Source organism: Hipposideros armiger, unplaced genomic scaffold (genome assembly GCF_001890085.2).
Source record: "Hipposideros armiger isolate ML-2016 unplaced genomic scaffold, ASM189008v1 scaffold_984, whole genome shotgun sequence".
Classification (NCBI taxonomy): domain Eukaryota; kingdom Metazoa; phylum Chordata; class Mammalia; order Chiroptera; family Hipposideridae; genus Hipposideros; species Hipposideros armiger.
In genome coordinates, this window is record NW_017732334.1 from 225,926 (window position 1) to 251,292 (window position 25,367).

The 25,367-nt window shown below is 41.4% G+C and overlaps 2 protein-coding genes across 7 annotated transcripts in view; both read left to right on the top strand.

Moving 5' to 3' along the window:
- The window catches only part of RAD17 (RAD17 checkpoint clamp loader component), a 39,700-nt gene extending 38,524 nt beyond the window's left edge, over nt 1–1,176 (top strand). Inside the window, exon 17 of the mRNA XM_019631159.1 lies at nt 526–1,176. Coding sequence (XP_019486704.1) covers nt 526–790 — 265 coding nt within the window. The 3' untranslated portion in view covers nt 791–1,176. The remainder of the gene's footprint in view (nt 1–525) is intronic.
- A 66-nt stretch (nt 1,177–1,242) lies between these two features.
- MARVELD2 (MARVEL domain containing 2) lies at nt 1,243–25,125 on the top strand. 6 transcript variants are annotated; one of them, XM_019631174.1, is made up of 7 exons: nt 1,243–1,636; nt 5,316–6,479; nt 8,464–8,499; nt 15,393–15,541; nt 15,781–15,952; nt 19,262–19,312; nt 19,802–21,926. In XM_019631174.1, exons 2-7 carry the CDS (start codon nt 5,331–5,333, stop codon nt 21,434–21,436), a joined length of 3,192 nt encoding a protein of 1,063 aa, XP_019486719.1. In that variant the 5' UTR covers nt 1,243–1,636; nt 5,316–5,330; the 3' UTR covers nt 21,437–21,926. The 6 variants fall into 6 exon arrangements, with proteins under 6 accessions (XP_019486719.1, XP_019486722.1, XP_019486723.1 ...); XM_019631178.1 differs by lacking the exon at nt 19,802–21,926 and adding an exon at nt 23,138–25,125 and having other exon boundaries at nt 1,485–1,636; XM_019631176.1 differs by lacking the exon at nt 1,243–1,636 and adding an exon at nt 1,692–1,838.
- The last annotated feature ends 242 nt before the right edge of the window (nt 25,126–25,367 follow it).

The window sequence follows — 25,367 nt, forward strand, 5'->3', positions numbered from 1 at the left end:
ATATTTCCAAGAGTATGTTGACAATTTTACGCCATCTTTCAGTATATCAGCATGTTCTTTTTTCCTAACTCTTGCCACCACTGGGTTTTATTATTTTAAAAGGTCTTTAAAAGATTTAAAAGATGTTTAAAAGATGACATAGTAGCCCATTATTTTAACTTTCATTTTTAAAATTACAAATTAGGTTGAACAATTTATTTAGTTACCATTGATATATTTTTTTCTGTTAAGTTGTTTGTGTTTTATGCCTATTTTTCTTTCCTAGTTTTTTCTTTTTAGTTAATAATGTAAGAACTCTTACTAAAGACATTAATCAACTCATTTTATTGTAACTTGTAATGATTTATTCACAATTTGTCATTTACCTTGTACTTTCATTTATATTAAATAAATCAAAGGATCTGGCTAAATAGAATGAAGGTAAACGAAAGCTGTAAGAGATGGCTTCAAAGTCATCATACTTTTGATATAATTTAAGGTAGTCCCTTCCTTTGGCTGTTAATACCTGCATTATGAATCTGGCAGATTAAAAATGGAAGCCCTGATTGACAAGGAGCATGGAATGATAGACCCGGAAAGTGGAGATGAAGCCCAGCTGAATGGAGGGCAGCCTGCTGAGGAAGCTCTGGATGAACCCACTCAGACTGCTGAACCCGAAACTTGGTCTCTTCCTTTGAGTCAGAATAGTGGGAGTGAGCTGCCTGCAAGCCAGCCTCAGCACTTTTCAGTGCAGGAAGACATAGAAGAAGAAGACTTGATAATAGAAGACTATGAGAGCGATGGGACATAGAAACCAGCCCACCAATCACATTGCTGCTTGACAAACTCACATTAGTTTTATCCAGTGGTACTTTAACAGGCATAATATGCTTTTCAAGTAAATTAAATTTGTTAAGTCTCCGCTCTTGTATTTCAACACAAGAAATTGACTCTTCGGTCATCTTGAAGTAGCTCAAGCCTTCAAATATCTTAAATTTTTTTCTCTAGTATTTATTTAGTCTTGTGAGTGGTGTTAGGAGAGCAGGTCAGTGTGTATGCAGTATGTTTGAACATTATGCCAAGTATCAGAAAAGTGAAGGAGTAATTCAGAATACAAAAACTTTATAGGGTTGTAAATATGAATTACAAAACAGTTCAGTATGTAGTTATGAATGTAAATAAACTTTGTGCCTTAAATCACAGTTCCTCTGTGGTCTCTGGCTTCTCAGATACAATTTTTATATGTTGTACAGTGGAATATTTTAGATACTTTTGGAAAATATTTTATATAATTTATATCAAAATTAAAATGTTGAATTTCTTTCTGTTTCTCCTATATGTTAATCTTTTCCTAACATATACTCTCTGCCATATGTCACTGGGCATAGTACATGAATCTCCATTCAGTGTCAAACTTTTCAAAAAATAGGGAAGGGAGAGAACTCTCCCGAAACTACCTTTCCCAAGCACTCGTCGCGAAGCCGGGTTTTGTTACCTTTGCTGTGAGGTGTGGGTGTGCGGGCACCGACCTGCCGCCGCTCCAAGTGGAAGTCCTGACAAAGCCGGGCGGGGCAAGGCTTGGCTCGGCTCCGCCCCGGGAGACCGATCCAGTTTCAGTGCCGCGGGCGGTGTGCGCGCTCTTCCGGTGGCTGTGCAGGTGAGGGGGGTCTGGGGGTGGGGCCCACGTGACCGTGGCCGGGGCGGGGCTCAGTGGCCGGGGCAGGTGCGCGGGTGGGGAGAGGGTCTTCGGCCCCTCGGCTCTCGCCCGGCTCCTCGGAGCTTCCCGGGCCCGCGGCGCTCGCGGATCAGTCAGTCCAGCCATAACCTGCGGCTGAGCCCGGACGCCAGCACGGTAAGAGGTGAGGGTATCCCGGGAAAGCCGGGCTGGGGGGTCAGGAGAGCCCCTTGTCCACTGTGTTCTCAATCAGGGGACACAGGTGCGCGCGCGTCGCCGCCGTCCTTCCGGGCGCGGTGATCCTGGTCATTTGGACCTCGGCATGTCTGAGCCGGCTTAGTTCCAGCCACTTTGGGGCAGAATCTCCAAAGACTTAGTGGATTTTCACTCACACAGGAAGACGGAGCACTCACGCGGGTGGGCAGAAGACTGAACGAGATGGGTGGGCCGGGCGCCGAGCTGACTCGGGAGAGACCCGAGCAAAGATGCTTAGTAGTCAATGGCACTCACTCGTGGGTGAAGTTAAAACGCTCAAGGCCTTTCTCAACCCCCTAGAAGCCCCAAAACATCCGAAATCTTCCCCATTCTTGGGCCCAGCAAAACTTTAAAGCCGGCTAAAGCTGTGATTCTGTGTACGTAAACGTAACCAAGCTCGATCCCTATGACATTTTGCTGGGTGAGGAGCCATTTCTCCTCCCGCTGCAATGGCTTTCCCAGTTATGTGTCCCAACGGAATGGAGTCAGGGTTCGGGGCTTTTAACAAAACAGAGACCACTCTGCCTCAGATGCTTAATCTAAGTGGGCTCTCACTGAAAGATCTGAGGGATATACAGATATTTAAGATGTGCTAAAATACAGGTGACCATTCCCCTTCTAAAGTCACATATTTTGCTATTGCCAAGAATTCTTCAAATTTATAAATTTTTTTGCTTTTTATTTAAACACTGATAAGGTGGTCTAATTCAAATAAGCCACTTTTTACAGGTGAAGATAAATCCCTTACAGTGAAGCACTTTTTTTTTTTTACCAGTGATTTAAATTAAGTAATGGGTTATCCTTTGAATGCATATATAGCATAGATATTGAGGGATATTATGGAAAACTCGCTAAAGCTGTTTGTGGTGCTTTTGCTTCTACTTTTCTTGGGAAAATGTATTTCACAACCATAGCAGTACTTTGCATTTCTAAAATTTAAACTTTGTTAGATAACAGATAAAGAGAGGAAAAAACAGAGCCAAAAAACTGCTAATTGCTATCATTTATAGAACTCCTACTTTGCACCATGCTGGAAAGACACAGATAATTATTTAAAATTGGAATGCCCCATTAGAAGACCCTGGAATTTAGACCGCTTCTCCATTTCCACCCATTTCCTGGGTGAATCTATCTAGTCTGTGGCAGTACATACCCTTCTCTTTGTAAACTGCCTCCTTGACATCTCCACCTGGATTTCTAACAGGTATGTCAAAGCCTCTTCAGACTGCTCCCCAAGGCTAAACTGGAGAGCTGGAGGTATGTTGCAGGTGAAATGGTCTGATGTCTGGGATTTGCTTCAAAGTATTCTTTTGGCAGAGGGAATAAGGTAGTGGGTATAGATAAAACAAGACTGGTCATAAATTGATAATTATTGAAGCTGGTTGATGGATACATAAGGGCTCATAATACTATTCTTTCCCCTTTTTATGTTTGAAATTTTCTATAATAAAAAAACTTTAATTCCCTGTATCTAGGATTTGACCTCTTCTTGTTACCTCCATTGCTACCGCCATGGCCCACTAGATTATGTCCGTGGCCTCCTAGCCAGTCTCCCTGTTTTTGCACTTGTCTCCTGGAGTGTACTCTCAGCACAGCACAGAATGATCCTATTAAAACAAGTCAGGTGGTATCACTCCTTTACTCAGAATTCTCCAGTGGCTTCTCATCTCACTTCCAGTAAAAGCCAAGATCCTTTCCAATGGCTTTCAAGGCCCTAATGATTCAGATGGCCTCAATTCTACTCACCCTCTCTCTCTCTCTGCTGTTAACCACGTTGGCCTCCATGCTTTAATAGTTCTCCAACATGCCAGGCACTCTCAAGGCTTTCGCACTAGCTGCTCCATCTGTCTGGAACACTTACTCCTGATACCTGCCTAGCTTGCTCCTGCTCCTTCATTTCTATATTCAGATGTCACGTACTCTGTGAAGAATTCCCTGGTCATTCTGTGTAAAATTGTATCACCCAATATTATTGAATGTCAACTGTAATTGAAAATTAAAAGGTAGTAATAAAATTGTAACACCTTGCCCACAATGCACTCCTTATTCCGTTTCTTAACTTTGTTCCTTCGCATCTGATATATTTCACTTCTCTTATCTGTCATCTGTTACACCCCCCCAATGGAATATAAGCTCCACGGAGGCAGAGATTTCAGCTGGCTTCATTCACTGATACACCTTCAGCAGGGTACACAGTACTGATACACCTGGTACATGGCAGGTGCTTGGTAAATATCTGTTAAATGATCGGTCTACATTTTACAAAGTAAAATAAAACAAAGCCTTAGGAATTTCTAAATTGTTCAACGCCATAAAGGTGGGATTATCCATTTTAATTTTGATACCACCTTCATAGTTCCAGGTACAATGCCATGTGCCCAGTGAGTCTTCAAGTAAATACACACTTATAAGCAATTTGAGGGAGAAATGCATGTGCTTTCAACGTAGGAGTTACATTAGCAAATGGTTTCCTTCTTTTTGTATATGTGTCCAGGTCATTGATTTCATGAAGGAAATCAACAGGTTTAGTAAAAGTGCTTTTCCTATGCTGTAAGATACCTTCTGAGTCTCCATGGCAACAGCAAGTCGCCTTTAGATAATTAATTACTCTGGAAAGTGATATACATGATCATTGCTGCTATTCTGTGTTGTACTTTTGGGGAATCTTTACCTTTGGTGATTTTTTTTAGTCTGAAATCAATTTTTAGACTCTAATATCAAGTGTTAATATTTAGAGTGGGAGAAGCAGCTCCCCTAAACTGACTTTCCTGATTTAGGAGGGAAAGGGGCTCTTCACGCCCTGTGTTTAACAGGCTGCGTCTCTCGGGCTGTTCATTCCAAAGCAGATTTGAGTTAATGAAAATGAAGAGTATTTGCTGACCCATCAAATTTTGGTATGCTCAACCTCTTAAATATTTTTATTTAGCTGTTTGAGGAAAGGACTCTGCTTGGAATGAGGTAGCACCCTGTCTTGTTAAACTTTATGTTAAATAAAGTCTTATTTTTGTTTTTTATATTTTGTTGTTTATAGGGCTAATAGATAAATTAAACTTATAACTTTTTTTTAATTGTTAGTTTCAGTTGTACAGAACAATACAATAGTTATCCTTTTCACCCTTCACACAGAAACAACCCCCCTCTCCCTAAACTTATAACTTTTAATTGAGAGTTAAGATTTGAAATTTTGATTGCCCTTCAATTCATAAAGAATGATGACTATATCCCTGGCTAACATAATGATTACATATGTTTAAAATAAACATTTATGTTATCATTTTTGTATATCATAATAATTCGACATGATCATATTGGTTTCCTAAATACGTTCATTTGCTACTAAGTAAATAAAATCAACATCATTGAAATAATAACTAAGCATAAGTGATACCTTTAATCTTGGCCACAGGTATAGAAATCACAAATGTCGACAAACGATGGAAGATCCAGGAATCGGGACAGGCACTACGATGAGGTCCCACGGGACCTGGCCTATCAAGATGGCACCATAAGAACCCTCCAGACTCTTCATGACATTGAGCTGGCTGTCAGCGCTGATCCTTTGCCACCACCCCCTCTCCCATTACAGCCACCATTCGGCCCCGACTTCTACTCAAGTGACACAGAGGAACCAGCCATAGCACCAGATCTCAAACCCGTGAGGCGCTTTGTCCCTGAGTCCTGGAAGAACTTCTTCAGAGGGAAGAAAAAGGACCCAAAATGGGATAAGCCGGTGTCAGACATCAGATATATCTCCGACGGAGTGGAATGCTCACCGCCAGCCTCTCCAATAAGACCAAACCACCGTTCACCCCCCAACTCCTACAAAGATACTTGTGGAGGGTCAGAAGGAACCTATAATTCCCGGAAAGAGGCCGAAGCAATGCTTCCTCAGGATCCGTATGGATCTCTAGGCCGACAGACACAAACAGCTCGAACATACAGTGAGAAGATGGAGGAGTATAACCTGAGGTATTCCTACATGAAGTCGTGGGCAGGCCTGCTGAGAATTCTGGGTGTGGTGGAGCTGCTCATGGGGGCCGGTGTTTTTGCTTGTGTCACAGCTTACATTCACAAGGACAGCGAGTGGTATAACATGTTTGGATATTCACCATCTAATGCCATGGGAGGCATTGGTGGCCTGGGCAGTATGTATGGGGGCTATTACTACAGTGGCCCCAAAACTCCTTTTGTACTCGTGGTTGCCGCTTTAGCTTGGATCACCACCATTATTATCCTGGTTCTTGGCATGTCCATGTATTATCAGACCATTCTTTTGGACTCTAACTGGTGGCCCCTAACTGAATTTGGAATTAACGTTGCCTTGTTTATTTTGTATATGGCTGCAGCCATAGTCTATGTGAATGATATCAACCGAGGTGGACTGTGCTACTATCCAGTATTTAATACACCAATGAATGCAGTGTTCTGCCGGGTAGAAGGAGGACAGATCGCAGCAATGATCTTCTTGTTTGTCACCATGATTGTTTATCTCATTAGTGCTTTGGTTTGCCTAAAGTTATGGAGGCATGAGGCAGCTCGGAGACATAGGGAATACATGCAACAGCAGGAGGTAAGGAATGTCACAATTTTTCATTTGTTTTTAATTTTTGTTTCTGTTATTTACTTGCTGGTTAAATACGTATAGTTCTCAAAACAAAGATTTTATAGAATTCTTTTTTGTTTGTTTGTGTTATGATCTAAAGTTGAACAGTCCTCGCTCAGAATCTGACATGCTGTGACTGGGATAACGTGCTCTAGTGTGTTACTGTCGTATAACATTGCAAGTAGACACGAGGGGTGTAATACATAGCTTGTTGGCTGCATTATTATGTCTGTTTAAAGGGAAAACACAGCTACTGAATTCCTGCAAAGAGGAATAATAACATATTCAGTAAATGAAGTGTCTCATCGTTAAAGTTTGAGAACAATCTTGATTCTTTAGTACGGTAAGACAATAAACAAAAAACATAATTTTTCAGTTACAGGAGGAAAGTGCTCATTTAAATCTGTTATGATGTGTCCCACTTTTTTCCACTGAGTTAAATAAAGTCAAGAAAGAATATGGTGAACCACATTTTATTTTATTTTAATTATTGAGAGAGCAGGTTGTAATTAACTTACTTTGTGAAAACTTGCCCAGGCATTTTGATGTTTTATCCTTATTTTAGCAAGATGAGTGTTCCAAAATTAGATTGGGAGCCATGCACTTGATTCTATTTCTAGGAGTTAACTAATTAAATATAAGAAGGAAAAGGAGGAGAAGAAAGAGGAAGATAATTAATAATAATAATAATAATAATAATAATGATACCTAGAGGATGAGACTATATAAAAGCCCTATTTAAAACTATTTTATTTGAATGGTAGCAAAAAATGTTAAGAGTATGCTCTAGTAACTTCGTTATACCCTGAAACAAGTTAATGTTTTGCTTTCTTCTAAGGAGGAGTATGTAGTAGTATTTCCTATGCCACTGAAATTGTCAGTATTAATTACCTTAATTTTTATCTTAATTTTAAGTCAACTGTATCATGCATCTTTTCTCTGTTTTCCAAAGTCCTCCTATATACTATATAATTGCACATGGTGTGTATTGGGCAAAACTATAGATAAAAATGAAACTCTGCCCTTATTTACTCAATAACCTATTTATTTATTCACTGACCTATATATTTTGTTCTTAATCTTTTGCAAGAATCTTATGCATAACAACAACAAAAAAACTTGACTCAGTTTATAATAAGTACCTTATGTGTTATATGGAGATCCTCTCAACATGTTTCAATGGACCCACAAAATATTTTTATCTTACTAGAACTCGACATAGATTCAAGTTATTTCTAAAAGTTTATCTCAGCACGTTAAGCATATTTAAATTTACATCTGTGTAAACAAAGTAAAGAACTTTAAATTCCAAGCAGTGTCAAATCTAAGTAGTGAAACACATACCCAGCCTCATAATTTTATGTAACTGTAATAATAACAGAGTTCTTCATGTCACATCAAAATTCCGCATGAATATGACTGCAGTTGTCAACATAATGCTTTCATTTCTTTTCCCTTTCTCAACAAAAGCTTGTTTCTATCAGACTTTCCATAATGGTTGATTAAGTTTTAATCATCTCTGATATTAAATGAGGTTGTGCCTGTTTGTATGTTGCTGTAACTTCCTAAAAGTTAGAAGATGTAATGGCCTGTGGCTTTTTTCTATTAATTTTATGATGTAACTGTCCCAAACTCTTTAACTGTGCAAGGTAGTGGGAGCCAAGAATAAACAAAATCTCTAGGTAATTCAGGGCAACTCACCAAACAGTCTCTACCATCTCCATATTTCCAACTCTGCTCTCTGCTCCTGATTCACAGGGAATTACAATTATCCCTCCTCTGGTTCTCCGTTGGCCATCAAAACATGGCCAAAAGAGTAGGAGGAACATCTGACAAGTAGAGAATCAACCCCTGTAAAATTGATGCTGGGCTATAAATGCAAATGGATGGAAATATTTGCAACGTAGCATCACACACCTTTGAAAAATCATTGTAACTCTTTTTGTTCCAGATAAGTGAGCTATCATTGCCATCAAAAAGGAAAATGGTAAGAATAAAGTTCGCATTGTATTTTATCTCTAGATTTGTTAAGTACTTTCCTCTCTTGTCTATAAATCTACAGAGGAGATCATCTGTCTGTGTTAAGTGTATCTATTACATTAAGTTCATAATAGCACTTTCAGCTTTTTTCTATACTAAAAGGACCAAATTAGACAAGGCTATTTATAGCTTCTTGAATTTTCTTACATGAAAGCTTATGCAAGTGAACTGCTGGTTCTCCTTATATATTTAAATTTTAATTTCTTAAAAATGTAGGTAATTCTCCCAAACTTCTTTCAGTCTCTTTAAAGTTCTTTGCAGTTCTTTTCTGTCCTTCTCACTTTGTTCTCAGATGCCAAATTTTGTTGTGTCAAGAAAGAAATTCCTATTCCATGATTTACTAACTGTGTGACAGTAGGGAAGGTATTTTACTATCCATTACTTTGGTCTTCATCTGTAAAATTGGAATAATAATAATAATAATTTCTACCCCACAAGATTGCTGAGAGGATTAAATGAAATGCTGTTATTATAATTATCTACATATATGTAATGTCGGGTCCGAGTGTTTCAAGTAGGGACGGTTTCAGCGGTGAGGTACCCAAAGGTAAAAAAAAGCCTTGCAGAGTCTTGGACATGAATGCAGCAACACTTTATTCAGCAAAGACAGAACAGCAGCAGCAGAGACAGAACTCAGTTAAACAGCAGCAGAGCAGCACAACTCAGAACCCAGAACCCAACCCCGTTAAGCAGAACTGGGGTTTTTATAACACGATAACAATGTCATGGTGCCAGTACATCCACACTAGGAACAACTCACATAAACAAGCTGTTTTCTTGCAGTCCCACCTGGGCCTGGGGGAGTCGGGGCTGCCAGTCTCCAAAGTCTGTGAACATTTCCTGACCCTGGGAGGCCCTGACAGCTGGGCCTCCAACATGTAATACTTTAATATATTTTAGTCATGATTTTACCTCATTGAAAAGTTCTTTTTTAAGATAGTGGGCATTATTTCTAAGCAAAAGTTGAGATGAGAATCCAACTAATGGGTTGGTTGGTTGGTTGGTTTCTTTGAAAAGGGAGTATATTCACTTGGTTCAAAAGTCAGAAGACTCCCTTACACAAAGTCTTCTGTCACCTCCTACACCTTGGCTTCCCCGTTTTTCTGCTTGGAAGCAACCAGTGTTACGAGTGTCTTGTGTTTCCTTTAGAAATGTGTTATGTATATATTCACTCTCCTTCCCCTTTTATACAGATGGTAGATTACCATACACAGTTATAGTCCTTATATTTTCCACTTAACAATACATTTCTAAGATGTTTCCTGATTAGTGCATGAAGAACTTAGGCATTCTCTTTTTACAACTACATAGTATTGCATTGTATGGATGCATTTTAACCATAAATGAACATTTAGGTTGTTTCCAATCTTTCACTATTAAAAACAATACTACAGTATAATAGTGAGTGTCAACTATAATTGAAAAATTAAAAAAAATGCTACAGTGAATGAAAAACCTTATGCATATACATATATACTTGTACATACTTCCGTTCATATATTTTGACTGCCAGATTACCCAGTAGAAGTTTTACCAATTTTCACTCCCAACAGCACGACAGGCTTCCTCACCCCCTGATCAACACCGTGTGTTAGGAAATTTGTTGACATCTGTCAATCTGATAGGTGAAAACGGTATCTCATGTAGTTATAATTTGCATTTCTCTTAACAGGAGTGAGGTTGAACATTTTTCATATGTTACATTTGCATTTCCTTCTCTTGACTGTCATATCCTGTCCAATTTTTTTATTGGATTGCTAATTTGCACCCAGTTTTTTTATTGGATTGCTAATTTGCACAAATCCTTTGTTAAATGCATACATTTTGAAAATACCTTTTAGGTTCTTTTTAACTTTATTCTCTATAATGTGCAAATACTATTTGAAAATATGTTGTTCATGCCAAAATAAGGATTTATGAAGTGGGTGAACAGTCCGTTCAAGGGATCGTGATTAATTCAGCACTGTCATTATTAATTCATTCATTGAGCAAACATGTACCAGTTAGGCTGTAGGCCAGTGACATGAATACTACAAGGAGTATCATCACCATTATACAGGGGCTTACAAATCTAGTGAAAAAGGAAAATAGATAAAAGATTAGTAGAGTGTGATAGTGTGTGTGTGTGTGTGTGTGTGTGTGTGTGTGTGTGTGTGTGTGTTGAGAGAGAGGCACAAGCACCAAGAACTATATAATTTTAAAAATTTGCTTAAAGATTTGTATTTCTCTCACATTTCCTAGGGAAATGAATTTATGGATGATAATGTCTCAAACTTAGCATTGTTAATTGGCCATCTTTGGGGATTTACAATTTGCCACTTTTTTTTAAAGAGTCAGTTGCATTAAATTGTTTCTGACGTGTATGTGAAGTCATCTGAATTGCAGCTGAGATGGCTCAAAAGCTTTTCTGGGATTATTTTGGATATTCATAAATCTTTAGATATCAAGAGATATCTGACCAGTCCTGCAGGCATGGGACAAGTAAGGCTGGTATTAGCTGGTCTACAGAATATTGAAGTTTTTCTCCCACAACGCAGTGTGGACCTAAATGCTACAAACCTATACACTGTAAACATTGTCCATAGAATTAGAGAGATACTACAGTAGTGTGTGTGGGGAGGGGGGGAGGGGCTTTTCATTTGTTTGTTTTATACTTTGTTTTAACTTCCTGATTCCCTGTGTTTTAGTTAGTTTTATGTTAATTTATTTATTCAACATTTATTTCTGTCAAGATGTACGTTTCAATTAGACTTGTTCTAACTCCATTAGACTTGTACTAACAACCAGAGTAAGCTGAATGGATGCTCACTTTTAAGCTGTCTAAAATATATATATTAATATCAGATACACCTGGGGCCAGCCGAGTGACTCGGCTGGTTAAGAGTTCGCTCAAGAGTGCAAGCTCTGAGCAACAGGGTCGCTGGTTCGATTCCCGGCTGGAGCTGAGCTGCTGTTGAGTTGCTGTTGAGCTGCCAACAGGTAGCAGGATAACTCAGCTTAAAAAAAAAAAAAAATCAGATACACCTGAAAGTGATAATAGTAGTTGCCTTTAGGACGGCACCTAGCTAACTGAGGGGGGACAGGGATAAAGGGAGACTTTTCATTATGTACCATTTTGGACCTTTTTAATTATATATCATGTGTATATGTTACCTATTTAAAAATTGCTTTAAGTTTTTTAAAAATTAAATTAATAAATACTCATTGCAAATATTGAGATAAGCGATATAAGGCTGATGTTTAAATAACACAGGCCCTTTGTTTGAGATTTAAGTGCAACCTCCCTGACTTACCCTCTGAGCTGCTTCCCAGCACAGAGACGTGAGTGAGTTTGACTAGATGCAGAGAGCAGTCTTCCCCACTGGGAGTCATCATGAGGGTGGCTTTGGCAGGTCACCGCCAATACTCTCATTCAATATTGCCAGTATTGCCTTAACCCATTGGTACGTCCTGCTCTCTCAAAGGGACTAACTAGGAAACTCAAATTTCACCCTGGCCAGGAATGAATCACAGCCCCATAAGAGTCCTAAAATAATGTTCGCTGCATGGAAAATAGTGAGTTTAAAGGGTCTTTGGTTTTGAAGCTACATCAGGAGTAGAATGACTGTTTATAATGGAAAGGGGGCCTAAAAACTTACATATGAGGAAATACACTTTCTAAAAGCTGACTCCCTTGTTAACAGGTGATATCAAAATCTGATCCCAGAGTTGGCAAGTCACAGTGCTAACATTAGGAAATATGTTTGGGGACATCCTCGGGGGCAGAAGGAAAGAATCTATTTGCTTTGTGGGTTATAGGTGGTGTGCACTTTGCAGATGCTGACTGCCTAACACCAGCTGGACAGGGCTATCTCACTGAGCTGCGTGTGGCGATGATGTGGCAGTGGTGGTCATTCTTGGCTGGGGTGGAATCCATGGGCTTCCTGGTCAGTCCCTTTAAGGTAGTGGGATTTACCAATGGGATTAAGTGCAAAGTAGAGTAAAATATTTGGCCGAATTGGAGGAAGTGATAGAGTGGTCAGTGTCATTGGTGAGAATGTGGCTGAGGCAGGTTCCACATGTGGGACAGGATTATAAAGGTCTGCCAGGGAGTCTAGGGTTCCTCCTTCCGGCCACCCTAGAAGGTTGGGGCCCAGCATGAGAGGTCCTGGAACCGTCATGAATTGCCTTAGCAGAGTTGGATTCCCCCATTCCTGGGCCTCCTTTTAAGATTCTATCAATCCAGTTAATTGGTACTCTTTGAAGATATGGGAGCTGAATGCAAAGTGCATCCTTTCTAAGGCCTCTTTCCCTGGGAGATGGATGTCTGTGAGTCAGCATACTTAGATGTATTCTAGAGTCAGACCTCTGTGAGAGGGACTCCCATGACTTAACTGAGGAAACCTTATTGAAAAGGTTGGTTCCCAGCTTCTTATTGGGTATGATTTTCACCTGCTTCCTTCCTAGTCCTTAGTAGGGAAGAGTGGGCAGACTACCACAGGAGAGGTAGTGGGATGCGATGAAGATAAACTTTGGGATTAGGCAGATCTGAATTTGAGTACCAGATCAGCTACTTACTAGCTCTGTGACCCTGGGGAAGTTACTTACCCTCTCTGAACTTCAGTTTCCTGTCATTTGTTTGGAACTGTCTACTAGGCTGTCCCTTCTTATTTTGTAATTTAACGAAAACAATTGGTAAAAAGCAAATAAGGTCGCTTTGAAAAGAAATAATATACAGACATAAAGTAAGGTAAGATAGAGATAGAAACAAATTTTCATACATCCTGAAGTGCTGAGCAGATTTCTTTCCCAAACTAGAAAAGCCAAAATCTAATCTGGGCATCAAAAGTAATGACACAGGTTTGGGATAAGGAGCCTATGCCTCATTCCATTATACACTCAGAGAGAGAGAGAGAGAGAATCAGAGTTTGGGCAAGCGCACACTGAAACGCATCTCTAGCTCTCCCTCTTTCTGACTTAACAGCACATTCATTTGAAACGCTTAGTAATTATATCCAAAGCATTACTTATCCCCGTTGCTTAATTACTTTCTCTTGCCTCATAGTAAAGCTTTACTGATATTTGCTGACAAGACTAGTTTTTACTAGGAGCAAAGAAAGGTCATGAAATCTGGGGCCTTGTGTTTGTAATCAGAAGCACTGGTTGAGAGTGGTCCGTCCCAGGGTATTTGCGCGCACCCCCCCCCCTCCCCTCGCATTCCCGCTCTTTTGGGCCCAGTAGCTAGGCGCATGGAGGTGATCTGGTTCCCCTTCGCCTAGCACCATGGCTGTGAGCTTCTCCTTTTCGTAACCCTCCCCTGGGGTGGTTAGCAGCCTTTATCCAACCCTCTAATCAGGGCTGTGATGTTTGGTGAGTTAAGAGCAAGTGGTTTTTAGAATGAGCTAATGTTAGACCAAACCTCAAAGGCAGCCTCAGAGATAGGAAATCAGGGAACAAAGGCTTTTAAAAGCTGCCTGGCCAGATTTTAAAATCCTGTTTTATATTTTGTTTTCAGTGAAGCAGGGGCCCTCCTAAGCCGCTCTCAGTTTAGTTCAGGGAGTTGGAATGCTGCAAGCAGAACTTAAGGCCCAAAGGGCAGTGGAGGGGAGCGTACTGCCTAAGGAGGAACCTCTGTGCCCACACTTACTTTCCTGAGCTTGCTTTCCCCCAGCAGGCTGGCACCGCCCGCCCGCACTGCCCATCACAAACTCATTTTTAGCATGCTACCTGAACTTCAGGGAACTTGAGGGTTGAACAACATATAGTTAAGTAAACCGGTTTCCTTGTGTTACTCATTTAAAGTATCATCAGGGAGCCAAAAAGCTCTGGGTTTTAATCCTGGCTTTTCCACTTCATAGTTGTGAGACCTCGGAGAATGTACTGAACCTTTCTCAGCTTTGCTCTTTTAGTTGTAAAATGGAAATCCCTCTCCTGGCATCCACCAGCCTCACTTACTTGGTTGGTGTTCTGGGCACTTCCCAGTGGGGTCCCTGAACAGCCTTTTCCCAGCCCCAAAGTTGCATGCACGTCCCATCTTAGCCTGCTCACTCTAGGGCGGGTCCACTGGGCCCTCACTCCAACTTCCTTTCTGTTGGCTATTTTGGCTCTTAAGGCCTGTCCCCTATACTTCCTCTCGGGACCATTTCATCTTATGTTCATTTCCTCTCTTTTGAATGTACCATTTTTGTTTTTTTACTAAAAAGGCTTCTAGGAGTTTTCCATTTAGAAACCAGGGTGACTTAAACCACCACCAACAGTATCCTTGCAGCCCTCTTCAGGGAGTCGCAGGTTAGGGACACTTACTTGGGCACATTGAAGACATCCACTACCTCTCCTCTGGATTTGCTTGCTTTCCTTTCAGATAATGAAACAACATAGTTCACTTCCCTTTCTGACCTCCTCGGTGGCTGCTTGCAATTGGTTCACCTCAGGTTCCCGTGTCATTTTTTTTCTCCTTCCATTGAAATAGCCTTGTTCCATTTTTATCCCCTGAATTTCTTATTTTAACTACAGTTTTTATTCTTTTAGTTAGTTGGGGTATAAATCCTAAATAAGTAAACTACTGAAAACCCCACATTTAATGTTTTATCATCTACCTTTAACATATATATGATGGGGGTTGGAGGCTGTTCTAACTATTATGTATTCCCACCTCAGTGATTCCCTTTAGCTGTTACAAAAACATTCAGAACAACTTTGTCTCTATAAACCATGTAATTCTGAAGTGAAATGTGAATACTGTTTCCACTTTTTTTCCTCCTGCCCCTCCCTCCATTTTCTCCTACAAATAAATTTGGGGTGTTTTTTTCTTTTCTTCTGCCTCTGTTTATAAACAAATCCTCTTTTTCTCACTAACTGTAGTGTGAAATGGCCATCGGTGGTGACAGACCGAGAGACCAAGAAGTTAATTACAAAGAACTGAGAGCAACAAAAACGAAAACTGAAGTACTGAGTGGACACATCCCCTCAGGCCACATTCCTAAACCTATCGTGTTGCCTGACTATGTGGCGTGAGTATCCATCTAAAACCTCCTTCAGGGTAGAAACTGAGAGATTCCATTTGGGCTTTTCATTTTCCTATTTATCTCCATGTTAATCTTCTCTGCTTAAAATCATTTATATTGGAGCAATTCTTTAGTACCTGAGTTGAAAGTACACTATGGTCAGTAAGGAATAAGCTTAGCCGATTTCCCATTCAGCTTGTTTTAGTGAAAAAGTTATAACTTTGATTAATGTTTTCCCCCCACAGAAAATACCCTGTGATTCAGACGGATGATGAACGAGAACGCTATAAAGCTGTGTTCCAAGACCAGTTTTCAGAGTACAAAGAGCTGTCTGCAGAAGTTCAAGCCATCTTGAGGAAGTTTGACGAACTGGACGCGGTGATGAGCAGACTGCCACATCATTCGGGCAACCAGCAGGTCAGTGTCTGCAGCTGCCTAGGAAGAGCGCTGAGAGTTAAGAAAGGATGAAATCTGACCATTTTTGAAATGTAGAGAAGCCAAACCATCTGTGTCAGCTGTCTGTGTCTAGGAAAGTCATTGGAGATCTTCCAGGTGGCTAGTCAAGGTTACAATTCAAATTATATAACTTAATGTCTTCTGCCTTCGATTATTAACCAGTATTTCATTTTCTTATTTAAGTATAAATTTGCCTTAAGATACATACTGAGTCGATCAAGGTCCCAACAGAGACAGTTGGCACACTCAAACTAAGATAATTTGAGGAGGGTTTATTCACAAGGAGTGGTGGCGTGTAGGGGAGCCACCAGGGGCCCTGCATTCTCCAGAGGTAAGTAACAGCTAAGCGGGGATGCCCAGGCCCAAAGAGCATGGTGGGTAAGGATGGAGAACGGATCTGAAGCTGCAAATGTGAGGTTGTTGGGCACGTACATCGGACTGATAACCGTGATCTTGGCAGAGAGGCAAACCAGGGTGGGGAGGGCAGCCACTGCGACGTACGCATTTTCTGTAGTGTTCTCTTTTTTTTCCTGTCATGTCTTAATATCTCAGAAATCAGGATGCCCTCATAATCGACGGCATTTTTTATCAAACATACATTTTTTTATTGAGGTACAATTCACATGTCACAAAATTCACCCTATTTAAGTGTACAATTCAGTGGGTTTTAGTATATTCAGAGCCATACAACCATTACCACTCTCTAGTTCCAGAATGCTTTCATCACCCCAAAAAGAAGCCCCATGTATATTAGCCCTAATTCCCCATTCCCACCTTTCTCCAACCACTGACAACTGCCAATATACTTTCTATCTTTATGGGTTTGCTTATTTTGAACATTTCATTTAAATGCAGTGACATAATATGTGGCCTTTTGTGTCTGACTTCTTTCACTTACTATAATGTTTTCAAGGTTCACCTATTTTAGCAAGAATCAGTACTTCATTCCTTTTTGTGGTGGGATAATAACATTCCATTATATGCATATACCATGTTCAGTTTATCCATGTATCAGTTGATAGACATTTAGGTTGTTTCCACTTTTTTGGCTATTAAAATATTGTATGAACATTGGTGTGTAATATTATCCTTTTTAAAGAAGATGTACTAATCTAATCTATTACTTGTGTAATTAAAATTTTAAGAATTCGTACAGCATTTAAAAATAAATATCAAATTATGTATGTATAACATACATGTTTTATATATATATAGTGTGTGTGTGTATATATATATATATATATTCTTGGACCCATATTAGTTGGGCATCTTTGTTTTGACCAAGTACTTTTTTTTTTTAATTAAAGTTTATTGGGGTAATGACCCCACACTTTTAAGTGTACATTTAAATCAGCTGTAATTATGAGCTATCTAACCCAAATGTGTAGAGTAGTGACATTTTCCCAATCCTGGAGCAATGGGATAGTGTTGGCTAAGTGACACCAGTACCAGGAAGCAGGGAAAATCCAGCAAATACTGCAGGTCAAGGGTCAGTTTGTACCGTTTGGAAAACAAGCAAGGTCCACAGGTTCAAGAGGGGAGACCAAGTTTAGAGGCGCTCAGCTGAGTGCAGGAAGGAGTGAGCGGGCCCCAGAATCTGGATCAGCTCTGATTGGGAAGAGCAAGCTGGTTGACAGACGAAGATGCTGAAAAACCCAACCGTGACATGTAGTCTTTGAGCCTAGACCCAGTGGTCTCTGGTTTGGAGGCTTTGTATGACGGGGCAAGGGCTTAGACATGTGGGTCTGCAGTTGCGGGTGAGGGAGTCCTGATTACTGTAGGGACTGGGAGACCAAGTCCTCCCATGACATCTCCACACGATATCAACCATAGTCATTTCCTCTGGTTTTTAACACGGGATGGCAACTAAGTAGCCACATGACAGGGCCAACTACAGTTAGTCTCGGTATCTCTAAAGTAGAAATATTCATTGTATCACGAAAGTTCACTTCTCATCGGCCAATGGGCCAGCTTTACCGTGGGCAGGAGGTCTGCCAGTAAGGCTCGTGCATGTCCTAGCACGTCCCCAGGGAGCAGTTTCAAAGCTTAGCAGGCCTGCTTGGAGGCACAGGTTCTCACAAACCTGGTTGTGTGCCCTTGAAAAATCAAACAATCATATGACTTTTCTAAGTCTATAAAATAGGAATATGGCTCAAAAGAACCCCTCTTGTTCTTCACCCTCTTAAATTCAGTTCTTCTGGCAGACGCTAGGCTAGGATTCACAGCCCTCATTTCTGCCTGCGTCTCCAGCACAGCAGCCCTGGCCCCAGGCAGCGAGTTTACTCCCAGTCCAGGACCTGTCCAGAGAGATGACAGCAGAATCACCAGCTTCATTTTGCTGCTGGCAGCAGTCAGAAAACAAACGATACTCATGATCTTAGTATGCAGAAGGCATTGATGAATTAAAATGTATTGTGAGAAGGATGTGGGTAAATGATGGGAAGTGTTCTCAGGGGAGGCTTTCAGAACTATAAATTACTACATTTTATGTACGAGGTTTACAGTGTCTGACAGTCTCTAAAACATAGGTCTACATGGATAAATGAAGGCATTCCTCTAGTCATCTGTTCCCTTTGGATAGACTGTTCAACCCCTTAACAAATTTCTTATTATTATAAAACAGAATAAGCTTAGAAGGAAACTTATATTAGCGATTTTCAAAAGTTGAATAGCTCAACCTCATAATCCCAATACCTAATAACATGAAAAGTACCTAATAACATAATAACTTTCCAAAGGGGATGAAAATGATACTTACTAATAGCTAATGTTGTGATCATTATGTGCCAAGCACTTTATAAGGATCATTTCAAATAAGTGAACCTTCTCACAACCCTATGAGGTAGCCATGGTTATTGGGTTGTCGGAAAAGTAATGACGTATTTTTTCTGTGTTTTTCGTTGCAAAAATGCATCATGACTTTTCCAACAACCCAATAGTAACATTTTACCAATAAGGAAACTGAGTCTTGGGGAGGGTAAAGAGCTTGCCTAAATCACATAGCTGGCAAGCAGTAGCACTGGGACCTGGTCCTGGTTTCATGCAGGCGGGGGCCTTTCTCTGTGCTCACCCCTGGGCCCCTGGGCCTGGCATATAGTAAGCCCTCAGATTTCATCCAGTGAGTTGAATTTTGGTATATGAATGTTTTCACTGTAGTCTTAGGTAAAAATTGTTTTTTGTTCTAATCCCAGTGTACTTTCTGAAATTCTTGAGATACGATTTGAGTAAATGCAACTGTTTTAATTTAAATATACCATATACTATTTTTAGGAACATGAGAGAATTTCAAGAATCCATGAAGAGTTTAAGAAAAAAAAGAAGGTGAGTAAAACCATTTTCTTCTTCAAAGCATATTCGTATCCAAGTACAATGGTAACAACTGACAGACTTTAGATTCTTTTAGCTAAAGTAGTTCTTTTTTTTTTTTTTTTATTCTTAAGATGCTACTTGTTAGGGAACAGGGAGGGCTGCTGGACTCCTTTCTTCTCATCTCTGCTCTGCTTACTTTCTATGTCCTGAGTTAGCCACCCAGGGAAACGAGCACCAATATAAAACTCTTCACCCACATTTCCTTCAGAAAGATTAAGTTATTTTACATGTTTCTAACTCCATCCTTAGTTGCACAAATCAGTAGAGACTGGAGAGAGCGTTCATTAAATATTTCTGTACTTATTATTTACCTTTCATGTATTTTAAACTACTAAAGTTAAAGGTGCCTCAGCTCTTTGTATCTCCCAATTTTGCTGTGAACCTAAAACTATTCTCAAAAATAAAGTCTACTAAAAACATTGTGGATCCCGCGCCGGGCAGAGGAAGACGCGAGATCGGTTGGAAGTGGAGAAGGAAGAGGAGGAAGAGGAGGAGGAAGAGCGACGGGCAGCAGCGCCGGGCCCAGCAGGTCAAGATGCAGGTCATCTTGAAGGTTTCAAATATCTACCATTACCCGATGCTGCTGATCAAGTTAGGATGGCTTTAAACTCAGGATCACCACCAGGCGTTGGACCTTACTACGAAAACCATGGATACCAGCCTGAGAGCCTCTATCCTCCGCAGCCCGCTGTGGCCCCCAGTGCCTACTCGGTGTATCGGGCTGGGTATTACCCGCCCGTGGTACCCCAGTACACCCCAAGGGTTCTGACGAACACTTCGACACCTGCCATCCACACACAGCCCAAGTCTCCATCGGGGACACTGTGCACCTCAAGGACTAAGAAAGTGCTGTGCATCACCTTCTCCCTGGGGGCCGTCCTCGTGGGAGCAGTGGTGGCCGCTGTCTTGCTCCAGAAATTCATGGAAAACAAGTGCTCCGTGTCCCGAATCGAGTGTGGCTCCTCGGGGACCTGCGTCGGTGCCTCTCATTGGTGCACCGGGGTCCTGCATTACCCCAGCGGGGAGGACGAGAACCGATGCGTTCGCCTCTATGGACCCAACTTCATCCTTCAGGTGTACTCGTCCCAGAGGAAGTCCTGGCACCCCGTGTGCCAAGACGACTGGAGCGAGAACTACGGGAGGGCGGCATGCCGGGACATGGGCTACAGGAATAGTTTTTATTCCAGCCAAGGAATAGTGGATGACAGCGGGGCCACCAGCTTTATGAAGCTGAATGTAAGTGCCGGCAACACCGATTTCTGTAAGAAACTCTACCACAGTGATGTCTGTTCTTCAAAAGCAGTGGTTTCGTTACGCTGTGTAGAATGCGGGGTCAACACGAAGATGAGCTGCCAGAATCGGATCGTGGGTGGGATGAGTGCAGCCCTGGGGGACTGGCCCTGGCAGGTCAGCCTGCACGTCCAAAGGGTCCACGTCTGCGGAGGCTCCATCATCACCCCCGAGTGGATTGTGACAGCAGCTCACTGTGTCGAAGAACCGCTTAACAATCCACGGTATTGGACGGCCTTCGCAGGAATTTTGAGACAATCTTTCATGTTCTATGGAAACGGGTACCGGGTGGAAAAAGTGATTTCTCATCCAAATTATGACTCAAAGAGCAAGAACAATGACATCGCGCTTATGAAGCTGCAGACCCCTCTGACTTTTAATAACAAAGTGAAACCCGTGTGTCTGCCCAACCCGGGCTTGACGTTGGAGCCCACACAGTCCTGCTGGATTTCCGGGTGGGGTGCCAGCTACGAGAAAGGGAAAACGTCGGAGATGCTGAACGCCGTTAGGGTTCCCCTCATTGAGCCCCGGCAATGCAACAGCAAATACGTCTACAATAACCTGATCACGCCCGCCATGATCTGCGCGGGGTATCTGCATGGGACCATTGATTCCTGCCAGGGTGACAGTGGCGGTCCTCTGGTCACTTTGAAGAGCAGCGTCTGGTGGTTGATTGGGAACACCAGCTGGGGGTCTGGCTGTGCCAAGGCTAACAGACCAGGAGTGTATGGAAATGTGACAGTATTTACAGACTGGATCTATCAACAAATGAGGGCAAACAGCTAATCCACACAGCCCTGTCCTTGATGCCGTTCCACAAGGAAATGAAGGGGCTGGTTTTTAATTCCCTGTGCTTAATGTATTTTTAGAGATGATTCAAAGGTGCTCTCATTTTTACTAAATAGTGAACTTGTCTGTCTTTGACACTCTCCATGGTTCTGTGCAGGCCACAGGTGCTCCTCCAGGGCCCATGCTCCCTGGCCTCTTGTCCAAAAGGGCTGACCAGCCGGGCTGGGTGTGGGCACCCAAGGCAACGCAGAGCAGAGTGATGCACCTGCCCACTGGGGTCTTCCTTCTGAGCCCATCCAGGGGCCGGCTTTGGATGCACAGGGGGCTAGTGACCTCTCAGCTGCTGGACAGCTTGAGATAGAAGGGAGAAAGCCGGGTGAGACCAGCAGGGGCCACCCTCTGTGGCCACCGCTAGGGAGGACCACCTGGGGTAGCACCAGGGCCTGTCTCCCTACAAGAATTTTCACTGACCATTTTTAGTGCCTTCTTAGCAGCTCCGGATGGTGGCTGGAAATAAAGGGACCAGCCCTTCATGGGTGATGACTTGATAAGTCACTTGAAAGGACATCAGAAACCTTTTTTTTCTTCTTGCGGAGGTGAGCGTGTAGACAGAGCCAGACGTGTACACCCCTGAGCACTGCTGGGGCAGGTGGCTACCGCCTGTTGGGTGGGGCTCCACCCAGGGAGGTCTGCCTTACCCCCCCACCCTCCTCCTTGGTTCTCCCCCCACCCAGCCTCCTTAGGGGTGAGCACTCCCCTGTGGTCCTCACAGGGGGGGCCGAGTGGGGTGCCATGCTGACCCTCTTCAGGCCCGCTAATCACAGGAAATTGAGGTCACCTGGGGAAATCAGGGATGTATGATTAAAGATACACTGTTTCCATGTAAAGTTTCCACACCTTACTACCTCAGTGCTCATGGAATCTTGGCCTCTAGTTCTCACACTTGGTTCTTGAAACCATTGTCCTTGCCAAGAATGAATGGTGGCCAACTCGAGCTGCTTTTACAAAGTGACTGGCTCCCAATTTAATGCTCTATCAATGAGTTTGCTGACGAACAGCACCTGTGCTTACGACAAAGAACAGAAAGGTGTATTTTGGATTCCCTGTGGCCCCTTAGGTTTCCCCTTAGGTTTCCCCTGGGGGAAGGGCCATGCTTGAATTTCCAAGTGGGGACATATAAAGGGTATGCTCTGAGCACTGCCTCCCCTGGTATTCGGCCTCCCCTCATGCACACTGGTTTCCAAGAGTGAAATGATGATTCTGCTGCTGGGACTTAACCTTGCAGTGGAAGTTCGTACAGCCCCATTCCCAGGGGACCCCACTGCAGTGCCTCAGTGACAGCAGTGTCCCCAGGAGCCTTCCAGACACGCAGCACTGAGGTACCTGCTCCCTAAGCCAGATCTCAGAAAGCCTGTCACGCTGAGAATGTGTTCCTTCCGTAGTGCTTCTTTTTATTTATGTGATGCACCCCCCTCCTTTGTCTTCTTAAAATGTCAAATTCAATTGTGAAATATTGTACAAATAAATTATACATTTTTTTTCCAAATTAAAAAAAAAAGCTCATTGTGGAGAGCTTAACTGTTACTAGGCAGATTTTGAAATCTGCTATTAAGGGTCATTTTCTGGGTGATAATGTATGTTTGTGTGTTTTTTGCTGGGGAAGCAGAGACTGACATAACAACTATGTTTCTTTTCCAGGATCCTACCTTTCTGGAAAAAAAAGAACGTTGTGATTATCTAAAGAATAAACTTTCTCACATAAAGCAAAGAATTCAAGAATATGATCAAGTAATGAATTGGGATGTACAAGGTTATTCCTAAACCTTAATTGAAACCACTTTTTTTATATCAAACTTAACTATTTATTTACTGCCTTTTTTATGTTGGTCTCTGTGGTAGAGAAGCAAGTGCTTCCTGAATCAGCTTCTAGTTGGTTTAGCTGGTATACAATCTTAAAACAGTATAATTTCACTCCAGTCATTTCAAAACAAATTCCAATTTACTGAGGGCCGTTACTAAGAATGAAAGAGATCCTGTATTCATCTGTGTACAATTTACATTTGTTGAAATTAAAAGTAATTTAGAAACCTTATCCTTGTGGTATGATGAGCAAATAGGATATCAATTCTGGTGCCGAGAATGTATCAATTCTGGTGCTGTAGAATATCAATTTTTACTTGTTACTCAGGCCAGTTCCTAAGATTTTTCTAGGACAAATTTCCTAGCCAAAGGTGTCATTTTTTTTCCTTGAAAGGGGTTTGAGTCCAAGATCAACATTTTCAAGCCCTGTGATCTTGGGGCAAGTTGCTTAATCTCTCTGTACCTATTTCCTCATCTGTAAAATGGGGCTAATAATAGTACCTACCTCATAGGGTATTATAAGGATAAAATGAGTTAATATTTGTAAAGTACTTAGAACAGAGTCTGACACATTATAAGCACCACATTAGTGTTTGTGAAATCTGTAGAAGTGTTTGTGAAATGAATAAACTATCTAGAATATGTGAAAGTCCTGAGGAAAGGTCCTTAATGAGCAGGTCCAACCAGCTAACCAAAAGGCCATGTGTCTCATGACCGTCTTTTTTGTCTGTTAATAACTGTAACCACACGTAGCCTTAAGCAGATGCTTCCCTGTGGTTCTCTGCTCCTTGGGGTCCAACACAGGCTCTCTGCTCCTTAGGGTCCATTTTTAATCAGTGTCACCGTGCACATATATTTCCACATCCCCACAGCCTAGCCGTTCCTTTATACATCACATCACAAAGAAGGCTGTGTGAACATTGTTGCCTTTTCTGTCCTGTTTGGACATCCATCTTTGGGCCCCATGACGTTACATTTACTTAGAATCTCCGCTTCATTTATTGGGATGCTTCATCTTCCCAAGAATTATCTTGGCTTTTTTTTTTTTCATGAGAAATGTTTGTTTTTATTAGTATGAACAATGAACTGCCTAAAAAATGTTTTTAAAAAACCATGTTACTGGATCCTATTTAGCACCATGTATCTTGTAGATAATTTCCCAGGTGTAGAAATACAATTTCTGATTAATATTGCTGCCATTCAAACAATTGGTGTTCACAAAGAATTTTTCTAAAGTGATGAAACCAAAGAAAAACCTGTGGAAAAGCAGACGGTTAAAAGGGTGTTGGTTACTGAATGAACCTCCTAGTTTTTCTTTGTCAGTGAAATCTTATTTAATGTTTATTGTTAATATTTTAATTCCATGCTTCTCAGACTATGCTTAGGGCCCTAAGAGTCTTAAGAGGTGACACCTATGGAAGTATGAGGCCCCCTCTGGAAGCCCCCCAACTAGAACAACTAGAAAACTTTCGGTATTATGTATTGGGGCCCCACGCTAACATTTCACTTAAGAGGACCAATGCTTTAAAAAACAAAAAGATGAAATAACATTATTTTGATAGCCTGTAAATAGTTAGATTAATATTGAAATGAAGTGTTAAGGAAATTTAACTTTGTGCAATTTTATTTTACTACAATTGTAAATGTTAATCTTTGAAAACTGATGTTGTAACACTGATTTTTAAATTTTTTTATGTCAATACCTAGGCATATTAAAATTTTCGTTACCTATTGTTTTGCTTTTCTAGAATTCCTGTGTTGACTGGGCATGTTCTTGAAAATATTTTTCATTATCAGAAAATAAACTGGAAAGTCATTGAAAACTTGTAGGTCATGACATTCAGGTGACTTTTTCCTCCTCCCCCGTTATTTATAAAAATTCAAAGTCAAGGCTGCCTTGTTGGTTTCCTCAGGCTGTTCTAACATAGTACCACAAGCTGAAGTGGTTTAAAACAACAGAAATGTATTGTCTCTCAGTTCTGCAAGCTAGAAGTCTAAAATCAAGGTGTCAGTAGGGCCAAGCTCCCTGTGAAACCTGTAGAGAAGCTCTTCCTGTCTTCTGATGGTT